General features: G+C 61.9%; 2 protein-coding genes across 7 annotated transcripts; one reads left to right on the top strand and one right to left on the bottom strand.

Moving 5' to 3' along the window:
* Positions 1 to 929: 929 nt before the first annotated feature.
* Positions 930 to 2,698, bottom strand: SSNA1 (SS nuclear autoantigen 1). Its single transcript, XM_063650144.1, has 3 exons — positions 2,627 to 2,698; positions 2,023 to 2,544; positions 930 to 1,481 (listed from the first exon to the last, which is right to left on the bottom strand). Exons 1-3 carry the CDS (start codon positions 2,696 to 2,698, stop codon positions 1,374 to 1,376), a joined length of 702 nt encoding a protein of 233 aa, XP_063506214.1. The 3' UTR covers positions 930 to 1,373.
* ANAPC2 (anaphase promoting complex subunit 2) lies at positions 2,544 to 16,126 on the top strand. 6 transcript variants are annotated; one of them, XM_054500637.2, is made up of 14 exons: positions 2,544 to 2,859; positions 3,171 to 3,793; positions 4,946 to 5,072; positions 6,206 to 6,380; positions 7,076 to 7,195; positions 7,625 to 7,742; positions 8,989 to 9,170; positions 9,923 to 10,064; positions 10,325 to 10,400; positions 10,468 to 10,671; positions 12,776 to 12,841; positions 15,076 to 15,205; positions 15,441 to 15,676; positions 15,759 to 16,126. In XM_054500637.2, exons 1-14 carry the CDS (start codon positions 2,743 to 2,745, stop codon positions 15,969 to 15,971), a joined length of 2,529 nt encoding a protein of 842 aa, XP_054356612.1. In that variant the 5' UTR covers positions 2,544 to 2,742; the 3' UTR covers positions 15,972 to 16,126. The 6 variants fall into 6 exon arrangements, 5 of the variants coding, with proteins under 5 accessions (XP_054356612.1, XP_054356611.1, XP_054356614.1 ...); XM_054500636.2 differs by having other exon boundaries at positions 4,940 to 5,072; XR_010123404.1 differs by lacking the exons at positions 12,776 to 12,841; positions 15,759 to 16,126 and adding an exon at positions 13,595 to 13,848 and having other exon boundaries at positions 4,940 to 5,072; positions 15,441 to 15,574.
* Positions 16,127 to 16,899: the final 773 nt, after the last annotated feature.

Raw genomic sequence — 16,899 nt, 5'->3', positions numbered from 1 at the left:
GGCCTGAAGTGGCTTCTCTGAGGGGCCCAGAGCCTGGGGAGGGACCAAGGGAAGGGCAGCATGAGGGCAGCACAGGGGACGGTGTCTTCTGCTGGGCTTGGCGTGCCCCCTGACCCACAGGATGAGGCAGGTCGGGAGCAGCGCCTGCCTCGGGCAGCCAGAGCTGGGGCTGTTTACAGCCCATTGAACCCAAGCGCCATTTCCTCCCTGGAGGATCAAACCTAAAAGCAAAGAGATAAAGAGATGCTGTCTGGCCAGACTCCGGCGGAAGGAGAGTTTGGTGTATTTCCCTGGTGGGGTTGGGCCCGGCTCTTTTCTAGACCCTCTGGATCAACACACGCCTCCCAAATCAGCCCAGTCCTCGGGCAGTGCTTGGTTGCTGCAGGGACAAAACAGAGGCCCCAGGGCACATGGAAGGATGGAAGTGGCCAGTGCTTGGTGTGCGGCCAGGGAAAGGGGGGCAGCAGGGCCTGGTGGCAGCAGTGGTGTTATCAGGCCAAGCAGAACTTGCAACTGAGGAACCGGCGGGGGTGGGGGGTGTGAAGCCCCCCAGTCCTTGGTGAGAGGGACCTGAGTCTGAGGCAGCTGCTGGATATGCTTGGCATCCCCAGCTGTCTCTCTGGGCTGGGTCCTATGCTGGACATCAGGGTGTAGCAGAGAACAGGACGAGCAAGCAGAGCTCCTGAGAGGAGGGTGAGCCGTGGGCTGGTCAGGGGAAGAGGACCGGCAGCCCTGCTGGGGAGGGCTGAGGGTGGGGCTGGCCTGGGCAGGGTGGGCACCCTCAGCGGTGTCCCTGAGGCTAGTGGTGCAGTCACAGGGAGGCCACTCCAGACCCTCCTCCCTCCTCTCCCAAGGGGGAGCCTCAGGCTCTGCGGGTGTCTGGCAGCCCCATGCTGTTGATACGGGCAAGCAGCAGGCTGGCACGGATCTTTACAAAGATAATCTTTATTGATAATCACAGGCCACAGGGGTGAGACCTGAGGTTTGGGTTCTGGGGTGAAGGAGAACCCCTGTCCCCTTCCCTGGGCCTCTGCTGGCTAAGGAGGGACAAGGTGAGGGGGCCCCATGGTGCTCAGACAACCAGGGCCTCCCTGGCAGGGCAGGAGTGTGGGTGCCACAGAGACAGGTCCCTTGCAGAGCTGACCTGGAGCCCACCATCCCCATAGCCTGTGTGAGCACGAAGCCAGGACCCCCCGGGTGGGCTGTGCCCTGGGCTTGTCACTGATGCCAGTGGAGGCTGGCACCTGCCCCTCTCGGCACCTGAGACAGTGAGGGAAGATAGCTGCTGCCGTGAAGAACAAAGATGCTCTGAGCGCACACTTGCTGGGGCTGAGCTGAGGGGCGCACGGAGGCAGGCCCTGCCCTTGGTCTGGTCAGCTGTCCCTGCCACCGCTACTTTTCTGGTCTGAGGCTGTAGCCTTGGTCAAGTTCCCAGCTTCCCTCTTGAGAACGCTGAGCAAAGTCTGGGAGCTCTCCAGGATCTGGGGCCAGAGAAGTGAGAAGGTTGTTAATGTTCACCTGTTGGTAAGGTCCTACGCCCCAGCTGTCCTCACACTCAGGTGCAGGGACCTGGCTGGGGGTGCTGTAGCCAAGGGATCCTGTGTGGGGAAAGGCGGAAGCCCAAGAGGACTGGCAGACGGGGTGGCAGGGCCCTCTTCCCTCCTGAATCTGACCCAAAACACTTCCTCTCCATCCTCAAAGCCAGGTTGGGTTAGCACTGGCCCGTGCCGCGTGCTCTGCCCAAGACCTGGCTCTTCACATTGAGCAGAAAGAACCACATGGCTAGCGAGAACCGGATAAAGACCAGGACCCAGGATGCCCCAGGCCCCACAGACAACCCCACGGTCACTCCCACAGCAGCCTGGGTTCCTCAATGGGCCTGGCCACGCTGCCCCTGCCCGAAATGCCAGCGAGGCACAGACTGCCCACAGCTGGGAGCCCCAGACGGTCCTGACGCCCTGCCGTGGCAACACCCCTGCCGTGACTATCCCCCGATGCTCGGCCTGGCCTCCCGAGCTCCACCTTGAGGTAGGCGGCCTCCGTCTCCGCGATGGTCCGGTCGAACTCGTTGCGAGAGGCAATCTTGCGTGCCAGGTTCTCGTTGACGCGGGCCAGCTTCTCTGTCAGCTGCCTCACCTCATTCTGCAGCCGCTGCTTCTCGTCCTCCTCCTCCTGGATCTGCCGGCACAGCTCCTCCCGCTTCTGGCACAGCTCCTCTATGCCTGGGGGCCGGGAGGGGCGGCGCTGTGGGCCCAGGGCAGGAGCGCGGCGGCGGAGGGCGGGCCTCCTTACACCCGAGGAAGCCTGAGTCAGGCACCACCCCCGAGCGCCCGGCGCGGGGCCTGCGAGCCAGCGAGGGCTCGGGCCACGGACACCCAGCCCCCGGCACGGAGGGCTCTGCTCAGCCGCGCGATGCCCGCAGCGAGGCGGGTCCAGGGGCACCCCGCTGCGGCCCTGCGGCCCTCCCGACCTCCCCGTCCCGGCTGCGCCGCTCACACTTGACCAGCTCGTTGTTGTAGTTCTGCAGCGCCGCGCCCTGCTGGGTCATGGTCAACGCCGCCCCGGGCCCCGCCACCCCAACCGCCGCGGAAGCAGCGCTGTCCGCGCCTGCGCACGACTCCCCGACAGCGCGCCGAACTAGCGCGTCATCGCTGAGCGCCTTGTGCGCGTCATGGCTGCGCGTGCAGACGTGCGTCATCGCCGCGCGCCGCGCCGAGCGGATCTCGGAGTCGGTGGGTGCAGATGGCGGCGGCAGTTGCGGTGGCGGAGGGGGACAGCGACTCCCGGCCCGGACAGGAGTTGTTAGTGGCCTGGAACACCGTGAGCACCGGCCTGGTGCCGCCGGCTGCGCTGGGGCTGGTGAGGCCTGGGAAGAGAGTGGCGGCCTCGCGCGGAGTTTCCGGGACCCTACGCGCTTTGGGGCGGTCACCCTCGGGTTCATACGGCTGTGTCCGTCACCCGCCTCTGTCCTGTCCTGCACTTTCCACCACCTTTCCGTTTCGTTTCGTTCAGCTCGGCTGGCAGCCTTTCCCTAGCTTCGGCCCAACGTCCGGGCACCACGGACAGGGGGCAATGGAGTTTTTGCAGCCTCCCTCTCAGCTTCTTCCCTTCCCCGCCTCTCCCCACCTCTATGTTGTGTTCCCCTCGCCTCACGGTTTTCTGCACTCCAGGTGTCTTCCCGAACCAGCGGTGCAGTCCCGCCAAAGGAAGAGGAGCTCCGGGCGGCGGTGGAGGTTCTGAGGGGCCACGGCCTACACTCGGTCCTGGAGGAGTGGTTCGTAGAGGTGCTGCAGAACGATCTGCAGGCCAACATCTCCCCTGAGTTCTGGAATGCCATCTCCCAATGCGAGAACTCTGCGGATGAGCCCCAGTGCCTTCTGCTGCTCCTTGACGCTTTTGGCCTGCTGGAAAGCCGCCTGGATCCCTACCTGCGTAGTCTAGAGCTGCTCGAGAAATGGACTCGCCTGGGCTTGCTAATGGGCACTGGTGCTCAGGGGTTGCGAGAAAAAGTCCACACTATGTTGCGCGGAGTCTTGTTCTTTAGCACCCCCAGAACCTTCCAAGAGATGATCCAGCGTCTGTATGGGTGCTTCTTGAGAGTCTATATGCAGAGTAAGAGAAAGGGGGAAGGGGGCACAGACCCGGAACTGGAGGGGGAGCTGGACAGCCGGTATGCCCGTCGCCGGTACTACCGGCTCCTGCAGAGCCCGCTGTGTGCAGGGTGCAGCAGTGACAAGCAACAGTGCTGGTGTCGGCAGGCTCTGGAGCAGTTCCATCAGCTCAGCCAGGTCTTGTGAGTAGTCTGTCCCGATGGCCATGCCCTTGCTCCTTCTGGTTCCCCGCTGCTCCCCTGGGTCCAGCTGGCCTCAGCAGAAAGCTGGTGAGCCGTCCTGATAACCAGGAACATGACAGAGAGAGAGTCCCAGGGATTCCTGTGCAGTGTGTCCTGGACACAGGTGTCTCTCTTCTGTCACTCACCTCTAGTCCCACAGATTAATGTCTTGACCCTGGTAAGGCCCTATGTGGCTTGTGTCTGCAGCAGCAAATTTCTTAGCAACTCCAAACTTCCTGGACTCTGCAGAATTCCACTGTGCCTTTTGTCGATCCTGGGGAGGAAAGATTCTCACCCTCGTCGACATTCCTTGTCCTGTAATTGTGAACAGAAGCTTGCTGCTGCTTTTCTCCAGGGAGATCAGGTCACTGTGAGGGCAAGCAGTCTCCTGTTAGTTTGGAGAGGAGAGGGTTTTGTTGTGAGAGACAGGACCTGTTGTAGTCCTCTAGCAATTGTCACACTCTTGGCTGTTTGTGGTGGCTTTGTCACATTGAACAGCGGTGTAGCCACGCAGCTATTTGAGAGGCCTTAGGTGGACTAAAGGTGGACTAAAGGTGGACTAAAGGAGTGGTCCTGTTGCTGGCAGGGGTCAGGGAGACCGTGAAGGGCTTCTGTTGGGCTCATCCCTGCAAAAGTTACATGGCAACCTTTCTCATCCTCCTCTTTAGTCGTTTTGTCACTGTAGACCAGAGACTGCACTGAAAGGCACAAACAGTGGCATCTGTACCTCTGCGGCCAGGGTAGCAGTGCAGTTGGTTGTTGTTTCAGAGTTGATCCTCGGAGATAAGGCTAGGGCCCCCGACAGCCACACCTGCTGCCACTGATCACATGGGGAAGGCCAGTGTCCTTACCTGGATAGAGGCCAGCTGGGCGGGGACAGCAGAGCCTGGGAGTGCTCTGTGCTCCTAGCGGCTTCTTGAAGCCTTTGGTACAACTGCCCCCCACAGCTGAGGATTGTGGGGAGGTGTGTGTGTGTGTGTGTGTGTGTGTGTGTGTGTGTGTGTGCTGCATGCACTCTACAGGCAGGGCTGTCCTGGCATGGGGCTGTTGTGGGCTAGAGGGGTCGGTGTGTGCTGTGGGTGCCCCATGGCCAGGGCTCTCCTCTAGACACAGGCTCAGTCTGCTGGAGCGGGTCAGTGCCGAGGCTGTGACTACCACCCTGCACCAGGTGACCCGGGAGAGGATGGAGGACCGTTGCCGAGGCGAGTACGAGCGCTCCTTCCTGCGTGAGTTCCACAAGGTGAGGACCCCTCCCTTGGACTGTGCCCTGATGGGGACAGGGGAGTAGGTTTCTGGCAAACCTGACACCTGGCTTCAGAAGCATCCAGAGCATGGAGGCCTGGGTGGGCCCAGACCAGGTGGTAGCTGGAGCTGTCTTGATGTGGGGTAGAGACCAGTACTTCTGGGCCCTGGTGACAGCGAGGATGCATCTGAGGTGCGCTCTTCGGATCTATGCAGAATCCCATGCTGCAGGCAGTACCAGGCCAGGATCCCGAGGGGGCTGCCTCAGGCAGGTGTGGCAAAGCTGGGCCCACCAGAGGAGCCACTGAATGGAGCCCCTTCTCCTGTTTGCTGCCCTACTTGAGTGTGGACTCACTTGGCCGGTCCCTCATGGACGGACCTACAGCCAGCCTGCACCACAGCCGGGAGCGAGACACTCTCACATGGGGCCTCCAGGCACCTGTGCTGTTGGGGTGTGACCTGGGGCTCTGCTCTGGGCTCCCAGAACAATAGGGGAGCTGGGCCCAGCCATGTGGGTCCCCCCACCCTGTTCCCACGTGTCACCTGTCCTTTCCTCAGTGCTTTGGAGTCCCCCTACTGAGGTGCAGATTGGCTGTGATGTTGGGCTTTCAAAGAGGGAGGGTGTCCCCACAGCGGTGGGCAAGAGTGGGTAGTAGGGTGGAGAGGGTGAACATCTGTGTGGTCTTGCCACTGGGTAGCAGGTCTGTGGGGCATGAGCACGCTTGGGCCCTGCAGCGGAATTGCCGCCTAGAGGTTTGTGCTCATCTGGGCCTCCCATCTGGTCTCAAGGGCGTGTTTATCCATTTAAGTGGGGTCAAGTGTGCCCACCAGGCACAGCGCACAGGTTGTGTGTGTCCATCACGTCTCACACTAGGGTTGCTCGTGCCAGTGATAAGTGTGGGCACTGGCGCGTGTGAGAGACATGAAGACTGCAGCGGGGCCAGGACGTCGCCTTTTGGGCCGTCACCCACCCTGCAGGTTTTGATGTGCTCCAGCCTCCAGACAGGTGGCCTTCGGGCTCCCCTCGGTCCTGGCTGACAGGGTGGGTGGCTGCGAGGCTCCTCCCAGCCTCTGAGTCAGCCTCGGGCTCACCATGCCTTCCTGTAGCTCACACTAGTGTTCTCCTGACAGTGGATCGAGCGGGTGGTCGGCTGGCTCGGCAAGGTGTTCCTGCAGGACAGCCCCGCCAGGCCTGCGTCTCCTGAGGCCGGCAACACCCTGCGCCGCTGGCGCTGCCATGTGCAAAGGTTCTTCTACCGCATCTACGCCAGCCTGCGCATCGAGGAGCTCTTCAGCATCATCCGAGGTCGTCCCGCCCCGGCCTTGGGGTCCACTCTCCCGTCTGGGGAGTCTTCCCAGGGCCTTTACTGTGTCTTGTCTGTGTCTGCGTCTGGGCTCACTGTGTCTGCGTCTGGGGCTCCTCTGTGTCTGCATCTGGGGCTCCCTGTGCCTTCGCCGTGTCTCCTCTGTGTCTGCATCTGGGGCTCCCTGTGCCTTCACCGTGTCTCCTTTGTGTCTGCATCTGGGGCTCCCTGTGCCTTCGCTGTGTCTCCTCTGTGTCTGCATCTGGGGCTCCCTGTGCCTTCGCCGTGTCTCCTCTGTGTTCGCGTCTGGGGCTCCCTGTGCCTTCGCTGTTGCTCTTGCAGGGGGGTGCACCGGGCAGTGCTGGGACCTTCCCCACCACGGCGTCCCCCGTGCCTGGATCAGGGCAGTTGTGGCAGATGCTGGACAGTGCTTCTGGGTGTCCACTGCTGTGCTCCTTTGGCCTTCGCTCCTGCTGGGGACTGGCCCCTGGGTGTTGCTCTGTCCACCCTGTGGCATTGTGGTTAAATGCATCAGCACGCCAGAGTGTCGGGGGATGTCTGGTGCCTAGCAGGTGGTCTCATCATCGTCCTGGGGCTGGCAAGCGCATGTCCTCTCCCACACTGCACGCACTCTGTACCAGCTTGCACGTGCGCACGCATCCGTGTCTGTCCCTGAGGGATGTTCCTCTTCTTGTAGACTTCCCAGACTCCCGGCCAGCCATCGAGGACCTCAAGTACTGCCTGGAGAGGACGGACCAGAGGCAGCAGCTGCTCGTGTCCCTCAAGGCTGCCCTGGAGACTCGGCTCCTGCATCCAGGTGCTGTGTGCTGCCCAGCCACCTAGCACTCTGGGCTTAGACACTCACCAGGGGGCCCATGTCCAGGGAGCCTGGGGCCCAATCTGCCAGCCCTGGACTTGTAGGTCTAAGGAAGAAATGGGTTGAGAAGCAATTGGCGAAGCCTTAGGGGATCTGAGGTGCCCGTCAGCTTGCTTGTTTCTTCTTTGGAGGGAGTCAGGGCTGACCGGTAGGTCTGAGGTGATGAGACTTAGTTCTCTCAGAACAGACCTCCCTGCAGGGCAGGGCCCGTGAGCAGGTAGACGTGGGGATGGGGGGACAAGGGAATGAGGCTGCAGTGGGGACCTGTAGACCACCTGACTGGCATGGCCAGCTGTCTACTCGGGCGTTGCCCCTGGGAGGCTGTGGTCCCGGGCACTGCATGACTGCTGGCTTCTGCCCTGGCTGCAGGCGTCAACACGTGTGACATCATCACCCTCTACATCTCCGCCATCAAGGCGCTGCGCGTGCTGGACCCTTCCATGGTCATCCTGGAGGTGGCCTGTGAGCCCATCCGCCGCTACCTGAGGTGAGGGCCGCAGCTGGCCCAGGAGCCACTGGGACCCCAGGCGTCCTGCTGAGCTCCTCGTCGTCCTGGGGGCAGCCGGAGGGTGTGTTCGGCCCTCAGGACACAAGGTCTCCCCAGGCTGGGCTGAGTGCACGCGATCAGGCCCCGGGCTCTTTCCTTTTCTCTTGCCCGTGCCGGGCACCTGTCCTTGTCACACGGTGTCACCGTGCTCTCTGTGTGCAGCTGCCAGAGGCCCACCACAGCCCTTCCTCAGCCTCCCCATCTCCAGCACAGAGAGAAGCTCTTCCACTTGGCCTCGCCTTGGTGCTGACCAGTCCCCAAGGCCGACCAGGCAAGGAGAGTGGGTTCTGCTGTCCCGGCCTTTCCCACGACAAGGAACAGACACTCCCTGGGGCTCTTCGGTGGAGAAAGTGTTGGAATGAGGACCTTGACATGGCTGCCTGGGAATTCCTCAGGGGTCGCAGAGGCCCTGGCTCGGGGCTGGCAGGCACAGTGGCCCCCAGGAGCTGAGCAGCAGGAGCCGGTGGAATCTGGCCCCTACCTGGACTTGTTTGGTGGTTTGTGGCTGTAACTGGCCTGGCTTATGAGCCAGTTCTTTGTTTTTTCTTTTTTTTGAGATGGAGTCTTGCTCGTTGGCCCAGGCTGGAGTGCAGTGGCGCAATCTCGGCTCACTGCAAGCTCCGCCACCCGGGTTCACACCATTCTCCTGCCTCAGCCTCCCAAGTAGCTGGGACTACAAGCACCCGCCACCATGCCCAGCTAACTTTTTGTATTTTTGGTAGAGACGGGGTTTCACCGTGTCAGCCAGGATGGTCTCGATTTCCTGACCTCGTGATCCGCCCGCCTCAGCCTCACAAAGTGGTGGGATTACAGGCTTGAGCCACTGCCCCCAGCCCTTTTTTCTTTTTTTTTCTTGGTACAGGCTCTCGCTCTGTCGGAGTGCAGTGGCAGAGCCCTATCTCCCTGCAGCCTCGGACACCTGGGCTCGAGTCTTCCTGGCTGAGTGCTGGGATCGCAGGTGCACAGGCCGGCCTTGCGCTCGCAGCTCCCGCTGCTCCCATGTTGTGTTGGTTTTATTTGTTTTTAAGGAGTCTAATGGGCCTGTGTTTAGTAAATAGCCCGTCACCACTGAGTGTAGAGGCAGGGTCGGTGGTGCTGGCCTAGATGGGGCCGGGACTGGAATGAGTGGTGGGAGGTGCACGCGGGGTGTTCTCACTGTGGGCCACAGCAGCACTCACATCGGCAGGACACGGGAGGACACAGTGCGGCAGATTGTGGCCGGGCTGACGGGGGACTCGGACGGGACAGGGGACCTGGCTGTTGAGCTGTCCAAGACCGACCCGGCGAGCCTGGAGACAGGCCAGGACAGCGAGGATGACTCGGGCGAGCCAGAGGACTGGGTCCCGGACCCCGTGGATGCCGATCCAGGTTAGCTTGCCCCGCGTGGTCCATTTCACCAGTTGGGTGGGGGGCTTCAGCCAGGCCGTCTGCTCTGGACTCATCCCTTGTCACAGAGCTTGGCTGTGTCAGGTGTGGCCAGTGTCTCAGAGGCTTGAGGGTGTCAAAGGTCAGGGCAGTGCTCCGCCGCCTGCCAGCCTGGGCAGGCCGGTGATGGGCTGTGTTCCTCTGTGGCTGGTCACTCTGGCCGTGGGGGATGCCTTGCCTCCCACCGCTTGTGAGCTGTGGGGTGTCCCTGCCCCACCACTGTACCTGGCAGAGGAGTGAAGAAGTGGGTGACCGCTGAGCTCTGTACTGATTTGGGCCTCAAAGTTCCGTTAGGGTGCCAGCTCCTGCTCAGAGCCCATCTGTGCCTGGCCCTCGTGTGCGAGGGCTCTGAGGGCTGTGGGGCCCAGGCCTGGCCCCTGCCCTGGCACAGATGGTAAGTCTTCAACACATCTTTAGTCTGTCTCAGAGGAAAACCCCAGGACCTTTGGCTTGTCCCCTAAGCCTGCATGGGAGTCCCGGGAGGTCCCTGTGGGGTGAGAGGGGCTGGGGATTGAAGCTGTTGCCCCAGGACCTGACTCCAGGTCTCCTGGGAGGCTCAGGGCTGCTCCCAGCCTCGAGGGCCTTCAGGAAGAGCCACGCTGGGCTGTGCCGTCTGGCTGGGCGGGATGGGAGGGGGGCGGCCCTGTCCTTGCCCAGGTACCTGTCAGGTGACACCCCTGCCCCCACCACGCCAGGGAAGTCGAGCTCCAAGCGGCGTTCCTCGGACATCATCAGCCTGCTGGTCAGCATCTACGGCAGCAAGGACCTCTTCATCAACGAGTACCGCTCGCTGCTGGCCGACCGCCTGCTGCACCAGTTCAGCTTCAGCCCCGAGCGGTGAGGCCTGTGATGCGCCGGCCATCTCCAGGGGTGCCGGGGACTTTGCCGAGCCTCTGTCGGGACAGGGCCCTGACGCCGTGCCTGGGGCCTGGTTGGAGCTGTGCTTCCGCCCCCACTCCTGGCTGGGGGTGTGCTGGCCATCGGGGTGCCCACACAGGCCCCCTGCTCTGCCTGGGGGGCACCCCTGTGCCCTGCCACAGGTGCTCCTTGGGGCTGGGGATCATCGCGACCCCCTGCCCAGACGCTCGTCTTTCCAGGGAGATCCGCAATGTGGAGCTGCTGAAGCTGCGCTTTGGCGAGGCCCCAATGCACTTCTGTGAGGTCATGCTGAAGGTGGGTCCCAGCCCCGCCCGCTGCCCGGCCGCCCCGCAGGTCCCCCGTGACACCGGCTCCTCCTCAGGACATGGCGGACTCCCGCCGCATCAACGCCAACATCCGGGAGGAGGATGAGAAGCGGCCAGCGGAGGAGCAGCCACCGTTCGGGGTCTACGCTGTCATCCTGTCCAGTGAGTTCTGGCCGCCCTTCAAGGACGAGAAGCTGGAAGTCCCCGAGGACATCAGGGCAGCCCTGGAGGCTTACTGCAAGAAGTACGAGCAGCTCAAGGTACCTCCATGCCAGGCCGCCCCACGGGCTCTCGGCACCCCTACCCTGTACTGCGGGGCTCCCAGCAGCCTGGTGCCTGTGGCCGCCCCTTTGTCGCCCAAGTGTCTCTGGGTTGGTCCTGTCTCGCAGCCACCCCTGCAGGAGAGGGAGTGGGCCTGGCCCAGGCTCTCTCCGCCTTCCTCCCAGCAACCCCGTGTCCCCTGTGAGCGAGCATCTCCGCGGGCTTCCTCCCAGCGAGCCCGTGTCCCCCGTGAGTGAGCATCCCCGCGGGCTTCCTCCCAGCGAGCCCGTGCCCCCTGTGCCCCCTGTGACTGAGTGTCCCCGCGGCCCACAGGCGCTTGGGTGGGGGCTGTGCTGGGCCCAGGTCTCCTGAGCTGCTTCATGGGGACCCCTGTGGCCACAGCAGGCCCTGCCCTCTGAGCGTTTCCTCCTCTTTTGTTATCTACTCTCTGCCTCTCAGAACCAGGGGCTTGGGGTGCCTTGCGTCACTGCAGGGAGGCAGCTAGGGAGCCAGGGTTGCCCTCTGCCCAGGGCAGCACTCCCAAGCGCACCTGACCCCCAGGACCCCAGGCCTGCCCCCTTCTCCAGGTCTGTTTCCTCGAGAACTGCCTTTGCAGGCTCCAGTGGTACTTGAGGACCGGGGCTGGGTCTGTGGTGGAAGTAGGAGGGAAGCAGATGTGGGGAGTGGAGGAGCGAGCCCTGGCCTGGAGGTCACTGGCAGTTGGGGACAGTGTGCCCAGAGGATGGTATTGGCCACGTTTGGCTCACTTCCCCTGGCAGCACTGCTGATCCCAGCAGTCCCAGGACAGGCGTCCAGAGCCTGAGGGATGGAACTAGGCTTGGAGGTTCTTTCCCTGAGCTCATAGTCAGGTGGGATGTGTTGGCTCGGGGAGGAAGGGGTTAGGATGGTCGTCACAGGCAGGTTCCAGGGCTATCAGTCTGATGTGTGGGGCCTGTGAGGCCTCCGGTGTGCCCAGCGAGTGCTCAGGACTGGGGGGAGCTGGACATCCCAGTGGGGGACATGTGAGGAGAGGGTCCTGGGGCACAGCTGGCATCCAGTCTGCAGACCCCAACCCCAGGTACCCCAGGAGGGGGATGGTCCAGCCTCAGCCCGGGCAGGAGGAGCAGCCTCAGGACAGAGCCGCCAGGAGGCCGGTGGGTGGGGCTGAGTTCAAGGGAGGGTCCACAGCTTCTCCAGGTCTGCTGTGAAGGAGGCTGGACCTAGTTGTGTTTTCTTTTGCAAGTAAGAGGGCCTTGCTGTGTTGACAGACCAAGGGAACTTACTCCTAGGGAAGTGCAGGGCGATGTGTCCACTTTAGAAACCAAGGGGGAAGCTTCCTTCCAGAGACAGACAAGGGGAGGGCCAGGCAGAGGCCCCCAGGCCAGGAGGCCAAGGGGCTGTGGTAGGGTTGGGCTGCTGAGCACGGTGGCGAATGCCTACTGCCTCCCTTCAGGCCTCAGCTTGGCTCTAGAAGAGTCCAGGTGTCCCTTGCAGCTTGTGGAGGGTCCGTGTGGCTTGCACCTGCTCCCAGTGGAAAGGAGCACCCTGGCCATCCCCGCACCTCGAGCTCTGGCCTGTGCTACAGCCTGGTGTCTCTGCAGCCTGCGGGCACCGCACCCCACTGCGTTCTGGTACAAATCATCTGTGTGGCCTGGCTCCGTGCTCGGTCCCTTTCCCCCTGCCCCTCTGGCTGCCTCAGGCTCTCCGGCGCCGCTTCCAGGCAAGGCCCCAGTGGCCTCCCTCCAGGGTCCCGCCTTGGGTCCCAGGCATGGCTCAGCCACTGCCCATTGCTCAGGCCTGATGTGCTGGGACAGCCATACTCTAGTGCCCTTTGTCTTAACTTCAGCGGGACACAGGAGTGGCTCAGGAAGGCCCCGGGGCTGTGCTGAGAGGTCCCACCAGCAGAGCTCCTGGCCAAGTGACCTTGCTGGACACGTGGCTGGCCATGCAGCCCACAGCGTCACCCCTGAGCCGGTTGCTCCTGAGCCCTTGTATCTGTCCTGCTGCAGGCTGACCAGTGGCATTTGTGGAGGTCACGGCCTTGAAGCCAGAGCTAGGACCTAGGCAAGCCACTGACTCCACCTCCATTTTCTGTCCATAAAGGGGTTTGTTTCCATTAAAAGCTGCCGGATCCTGGAAGGACTCAGGAGCCCTTGGCCCACAGAGCAGGTGTGTCAGTGCCCCGGTGCCACCAGAACAAAGTACCACAAACCAGGGGGCTTAAAAGAAACTTATCATCTTACAGAGGTCAGAAGTCTAAAGTCAGGGTCAGCAGGGCCCTCCGAAGGCTCTAGGGGAGGCTGCTTCCTCCCCTCTTCCAGATTCTGGGGGATCCAGGAGCTCCTGGGCCTGTGGATGCCTCGCTCTGGTCTCTGCCGCGTCGCCCGTGATATTCCCCCGTGTCTCTGTTCCTATCTCCCTCTTAGAAAGACACTCAGTCTATTCCAGGGTGACATCATCTTAATTATATCTTTAATGACCGTATTTCCAAATAAGATCCTATCAGAGGCACCGGGAGTTAGGGGTTCATGTGTCTTTTTTCGAGGGGCACAATTCAGTGCATGACAATCTGCCCCGTGGCGGGCCCCTCCCACGTGCAAATGACAGCCCCAGTGTCCCCAAAAGTCTTCACCATTTCAGCATCAACTCCAAGTCCAAATCTCATCTAAATATCATCCACACAAAGTTCCACACACATCTCAGCCTGTAAATGCATCTAAACGAGGTACAGGTGAGGCTGGAGTGTGCTCCATTCCTCCAGCTGGGACGCCGTGAAATCAGCCAACAGATGATCTGTTTCAAAAGTTCAACCGTAAGACAAGCATAGACATTCCCACCCCAAAAGGGAAAACTGGGAGGAAAAAGGTTGGCAGGTCCCAAGCGAGTCCAAACCCAGCAGCCGAAATTCCCCTTGACTTCCAGGCCTGCGAATCCTCTTTGGCTCCCTGCTCCGTCCTTGGCCTGCAGGGGCAGCCCCACACCGTCAGCCTCAGCCTCGGCAGCTCTGCTCTTGGAGCCTGCCTTCCTTTCAGTCCAGCCTGGCAGCACTTCTGCTGGTGTAAAATTCTCACACCTCGTTGGCTTACCATGCAGCTCACCAGTGCCGAAGCCTTCAGACAGGCGGGTCCGCAGCCCTTTCCCGGAGGCCCCACCTGTCCCTGTCTGCTGCTGAGATGGTTAGTTGGAAGTTGGATACACAGGTCACACCTCATTTTTAGCAAACCCTGGTCCAGCCACACCCTTGGCCACGTCTCAGAGCTGCCTGTATAGAGCATTTTTCAGATCCCCAAGGGATGGTGCCTTTTTGCTTAATGGTCTCTGCCTCACTGATTGTCTCCCTCTTGCATTCTGCTATAAGTAGCAAGGAGAAGCCAGGTGGCACCTTCCACACTGCTTGGAAATCTCAGCTTGATATCCAGGCTCATCAGCTGCAGGCCCCACTTTGCACCCAACAGCAGAGCAGCAGCCAGCCAAGCTCTCTGCTGCCTCCTCCGGTTTCCAGTAGCACAGTCATTTCCGCCTGAGACCTCACTGGAAGCACCTGTTGGGTCGGCATTGCTGCTGACATCCAGCCTGTGATGCTGTGTGTACTCTCCAAGACGGCAGCAGCTCTCCTCTCCCAGCCGTTTCCAGGCTTGTCTTCATGCCTTTACTACCGACAGCCGCGCAGGCCCCTCACCACAGTTCTTCCAGCCTCTCCCCGTCACCCGCTTCCAAAGCTGCTGCCACAGTTCTTGGTGTTAGGTTTCGGCAGCGCCCTTCCTGGTACCAAAATCTGTTCATTTCTTGTGGCTGCTGTGACAAAGTGTCACAAACTGGGTGGCTTAAAAACCAGAAATTGTCTTAGTTCTGGAGGCTGGAAGTCCAAGATGAAGGTATTGGCAGCCCCATTCCCTCTGAAACCTCTTAGAGACCTCTGTTGCCCCCCAGCTTCTGGTGTTTGCCACAGCCCTTGGTGTTTCTTGGCTTGTGGTCGCGATGCTACAGGTGGCCTCTGTCTTCGTGTGGCCCCCTCCCCGCCTGCCTCTGTCTTCCTATCTTTCCTTTTCTTAGAAGGACTCCCAGTCAATTGGATTAGGGTACACCCCTCTCCAGTGTGACCTCAGTTACATCTGCATCAACCCTGTTTGCCAATATGGCCACATTTCCAAGCACTGGGGGTCAGGAGGCTGATGTAGCCTTTTCAGGACACACCTTATGATGCTGGCCCCATTGCCGTTCCATGGTGGCTGAGCAGGTGGGGACCCCACCCAGTCCTGTGCTCTCGCTGCTCACCTGCCTGCCAGGGCCAGGTGGGGCAGGTGGCTCTGGGAGCCCCTTTCTCACTGGGTACCAGGTGGCAGAGTCCATGGGCCTGAGTCCCCTGCAGCCAAGCTGCCCATGCTGACACTAGCCCTCCTTAGGCCATGCGGACCCTCAGTTGGAAGCACACCCTGGGCCTGGTGACCATGGACGTGGAGCTGGCCGACCGCACGCTGTCTGTGGCGGTCACCCCGGTACAGGCGGTGATCTTGCTGTATTTTCAGGACCAAGGTGAGCCCACCAGTCCCTAGCTGGTCTGCCCCGGCCACACGGCCCAGCTGTGGGTGAGAGGCTGTTCCCCAGTGAGGGTGTGGTTTGGGGCAGCTGCGCCAGCAGGCAGCACCCTTCCCTTTCCCACGGGCAAGGCAGGGTGGTCTGGGAGCCCTCCGACCTCTGGGCTGACAGGAGGCAGGGGAGGTGCAGCCCGTGCCCAGGCTGCCCAGCATTCCGGTGACTCTGCATGCAGCCAGCTGGACCCTGGAGGAACTGAGCAAGGCGGTGAAAATGCCCGTGGCGCTGCTGCGGCGGCGGATGTCCGTGTGGCTGCAGCAGGGTGTGCTGCGCGAGGAGCCCCCTGGCACCTTCTCTGTCATTGAGGAGGAGCGGCCTCAGGACCGGGACAACATGGTGCTCATCGACAGTGACGACGAGAGTGACTCCGGCATGGCCTCCCAGGCTGACCAGAAGGAGGAGGAGCTGCTGGTGCGTGTGCGGGCCCCACGGGGGGCTGAGGGGCAGGGGGAAGGCCTGCAGGTGCCTGACGGGGGCTGGCCTGTGTCCGCAGCTCTTCTGGACATACATCCAGGCCATGCTGACCAACCTGGAGAGTCTCTCGCTGGATCGCATCTACAACATGCTCCGCATGTTTGTGGTGACTGGGCCTGCACTGGCCGAGATTGACCTGCAGGAGCTGCAGGGCTACCTGCAGAAGAAGGTGCGGGACCAGCAGCTCGTCTACTCGGCCGGTGTCTACCGCCTGCCCAAGAACTGCAGCTGACACACCCGCCTGCCCGCCCGCCCGCCAGGCGCTGCCCTGCAGGTGCTCTTGTCCTCCCATGCCAGCCCCCGCCCGCCTGTGTCCCAGAATGCACTGCTCAGGAGCACGCCCACCCCCACCCCCACAGTGTGCAGATTAAAGCAAGTCAGATCGTCCTTTTCTGTACTGGTGGCTTTGTGGGGCCCCCCAGGATCCTCCTCTAGCCTGGGCCTCTCTCTCAGCCTGGCAGGGCCTGCTCCTCAGCAGCAGGTGAGGGGCCACCCAGGCCTACACATCTGCACTGGGAACGTAGCCTCCTGAGAGGATCCTGGGCCGCCCCCCGCCCAGGGTGCTCAGGAAGCAGCGTGTGAAGGCCCACGTCACACCTGGGCCACGGCTCAGGCAGCCACGTCCTAGGGCTTGGTGCTACCCGCCAGACCTCCGGCTCCATCCCTGCACCTCTGGTCTTTAGAGGGAGCCCTGGGGTCACCCTCTGCTCAGCCTGTGCCCACCTCCACGTGCCAGGCCAGGAGGTCTCGGGCGAGGTTGGAATGTTGTGTGGGTTCGGTTGGAATTGCTGAGGCTGGCGAATGACCTCTAGGCCAACACGCCTCATTTCCAGCAGCGAGGCTCTGCCAAAGGCTATGCCCTGGTGGCCAGAGGGACTGGGCACTTGTCCCCTGCTCCACACTCAGGCAGGGTGGCCGGAGGGCTCAGCTTCACAGGTGTGCCTCAGAAAGGCAGGTCACCCCCACGTCCCCCACACGTGTGGTCACGCGTGTGGAGGCTGCCCAGGTCCTGTCCTAGAGGCTGGCACTAGGAGAGGAAGACGCCACAGGGCGTCTAGGGTCCAGTTCTGGGCTCTTCTGCTGCTAAAACCTGGGCCTCTGTCCCAGAGGTGCCGTTTCCAGGCCAGACACGTTCCACCCCGATGACGCCGTCCTCATGG

Source organism: Pongo pygmaeus, chromosome 13, assembly GCF_028885625.2.
Source record: "Pongo pygmaeus isolate AG05252 chromosome 13, NHGRI_mPonPyg2-v2.0_pri, whole genome shotgun sequence".
Classification (NCBI taxonomy): Eukaryota; Metazoa; Chordata; class Mammalia; order Primates; family Hominidae; genus Pongo; species Pongo pygmaeus.
This window is presented reverse-complemented; position numbering and strand designations above follow the sequence as displayed.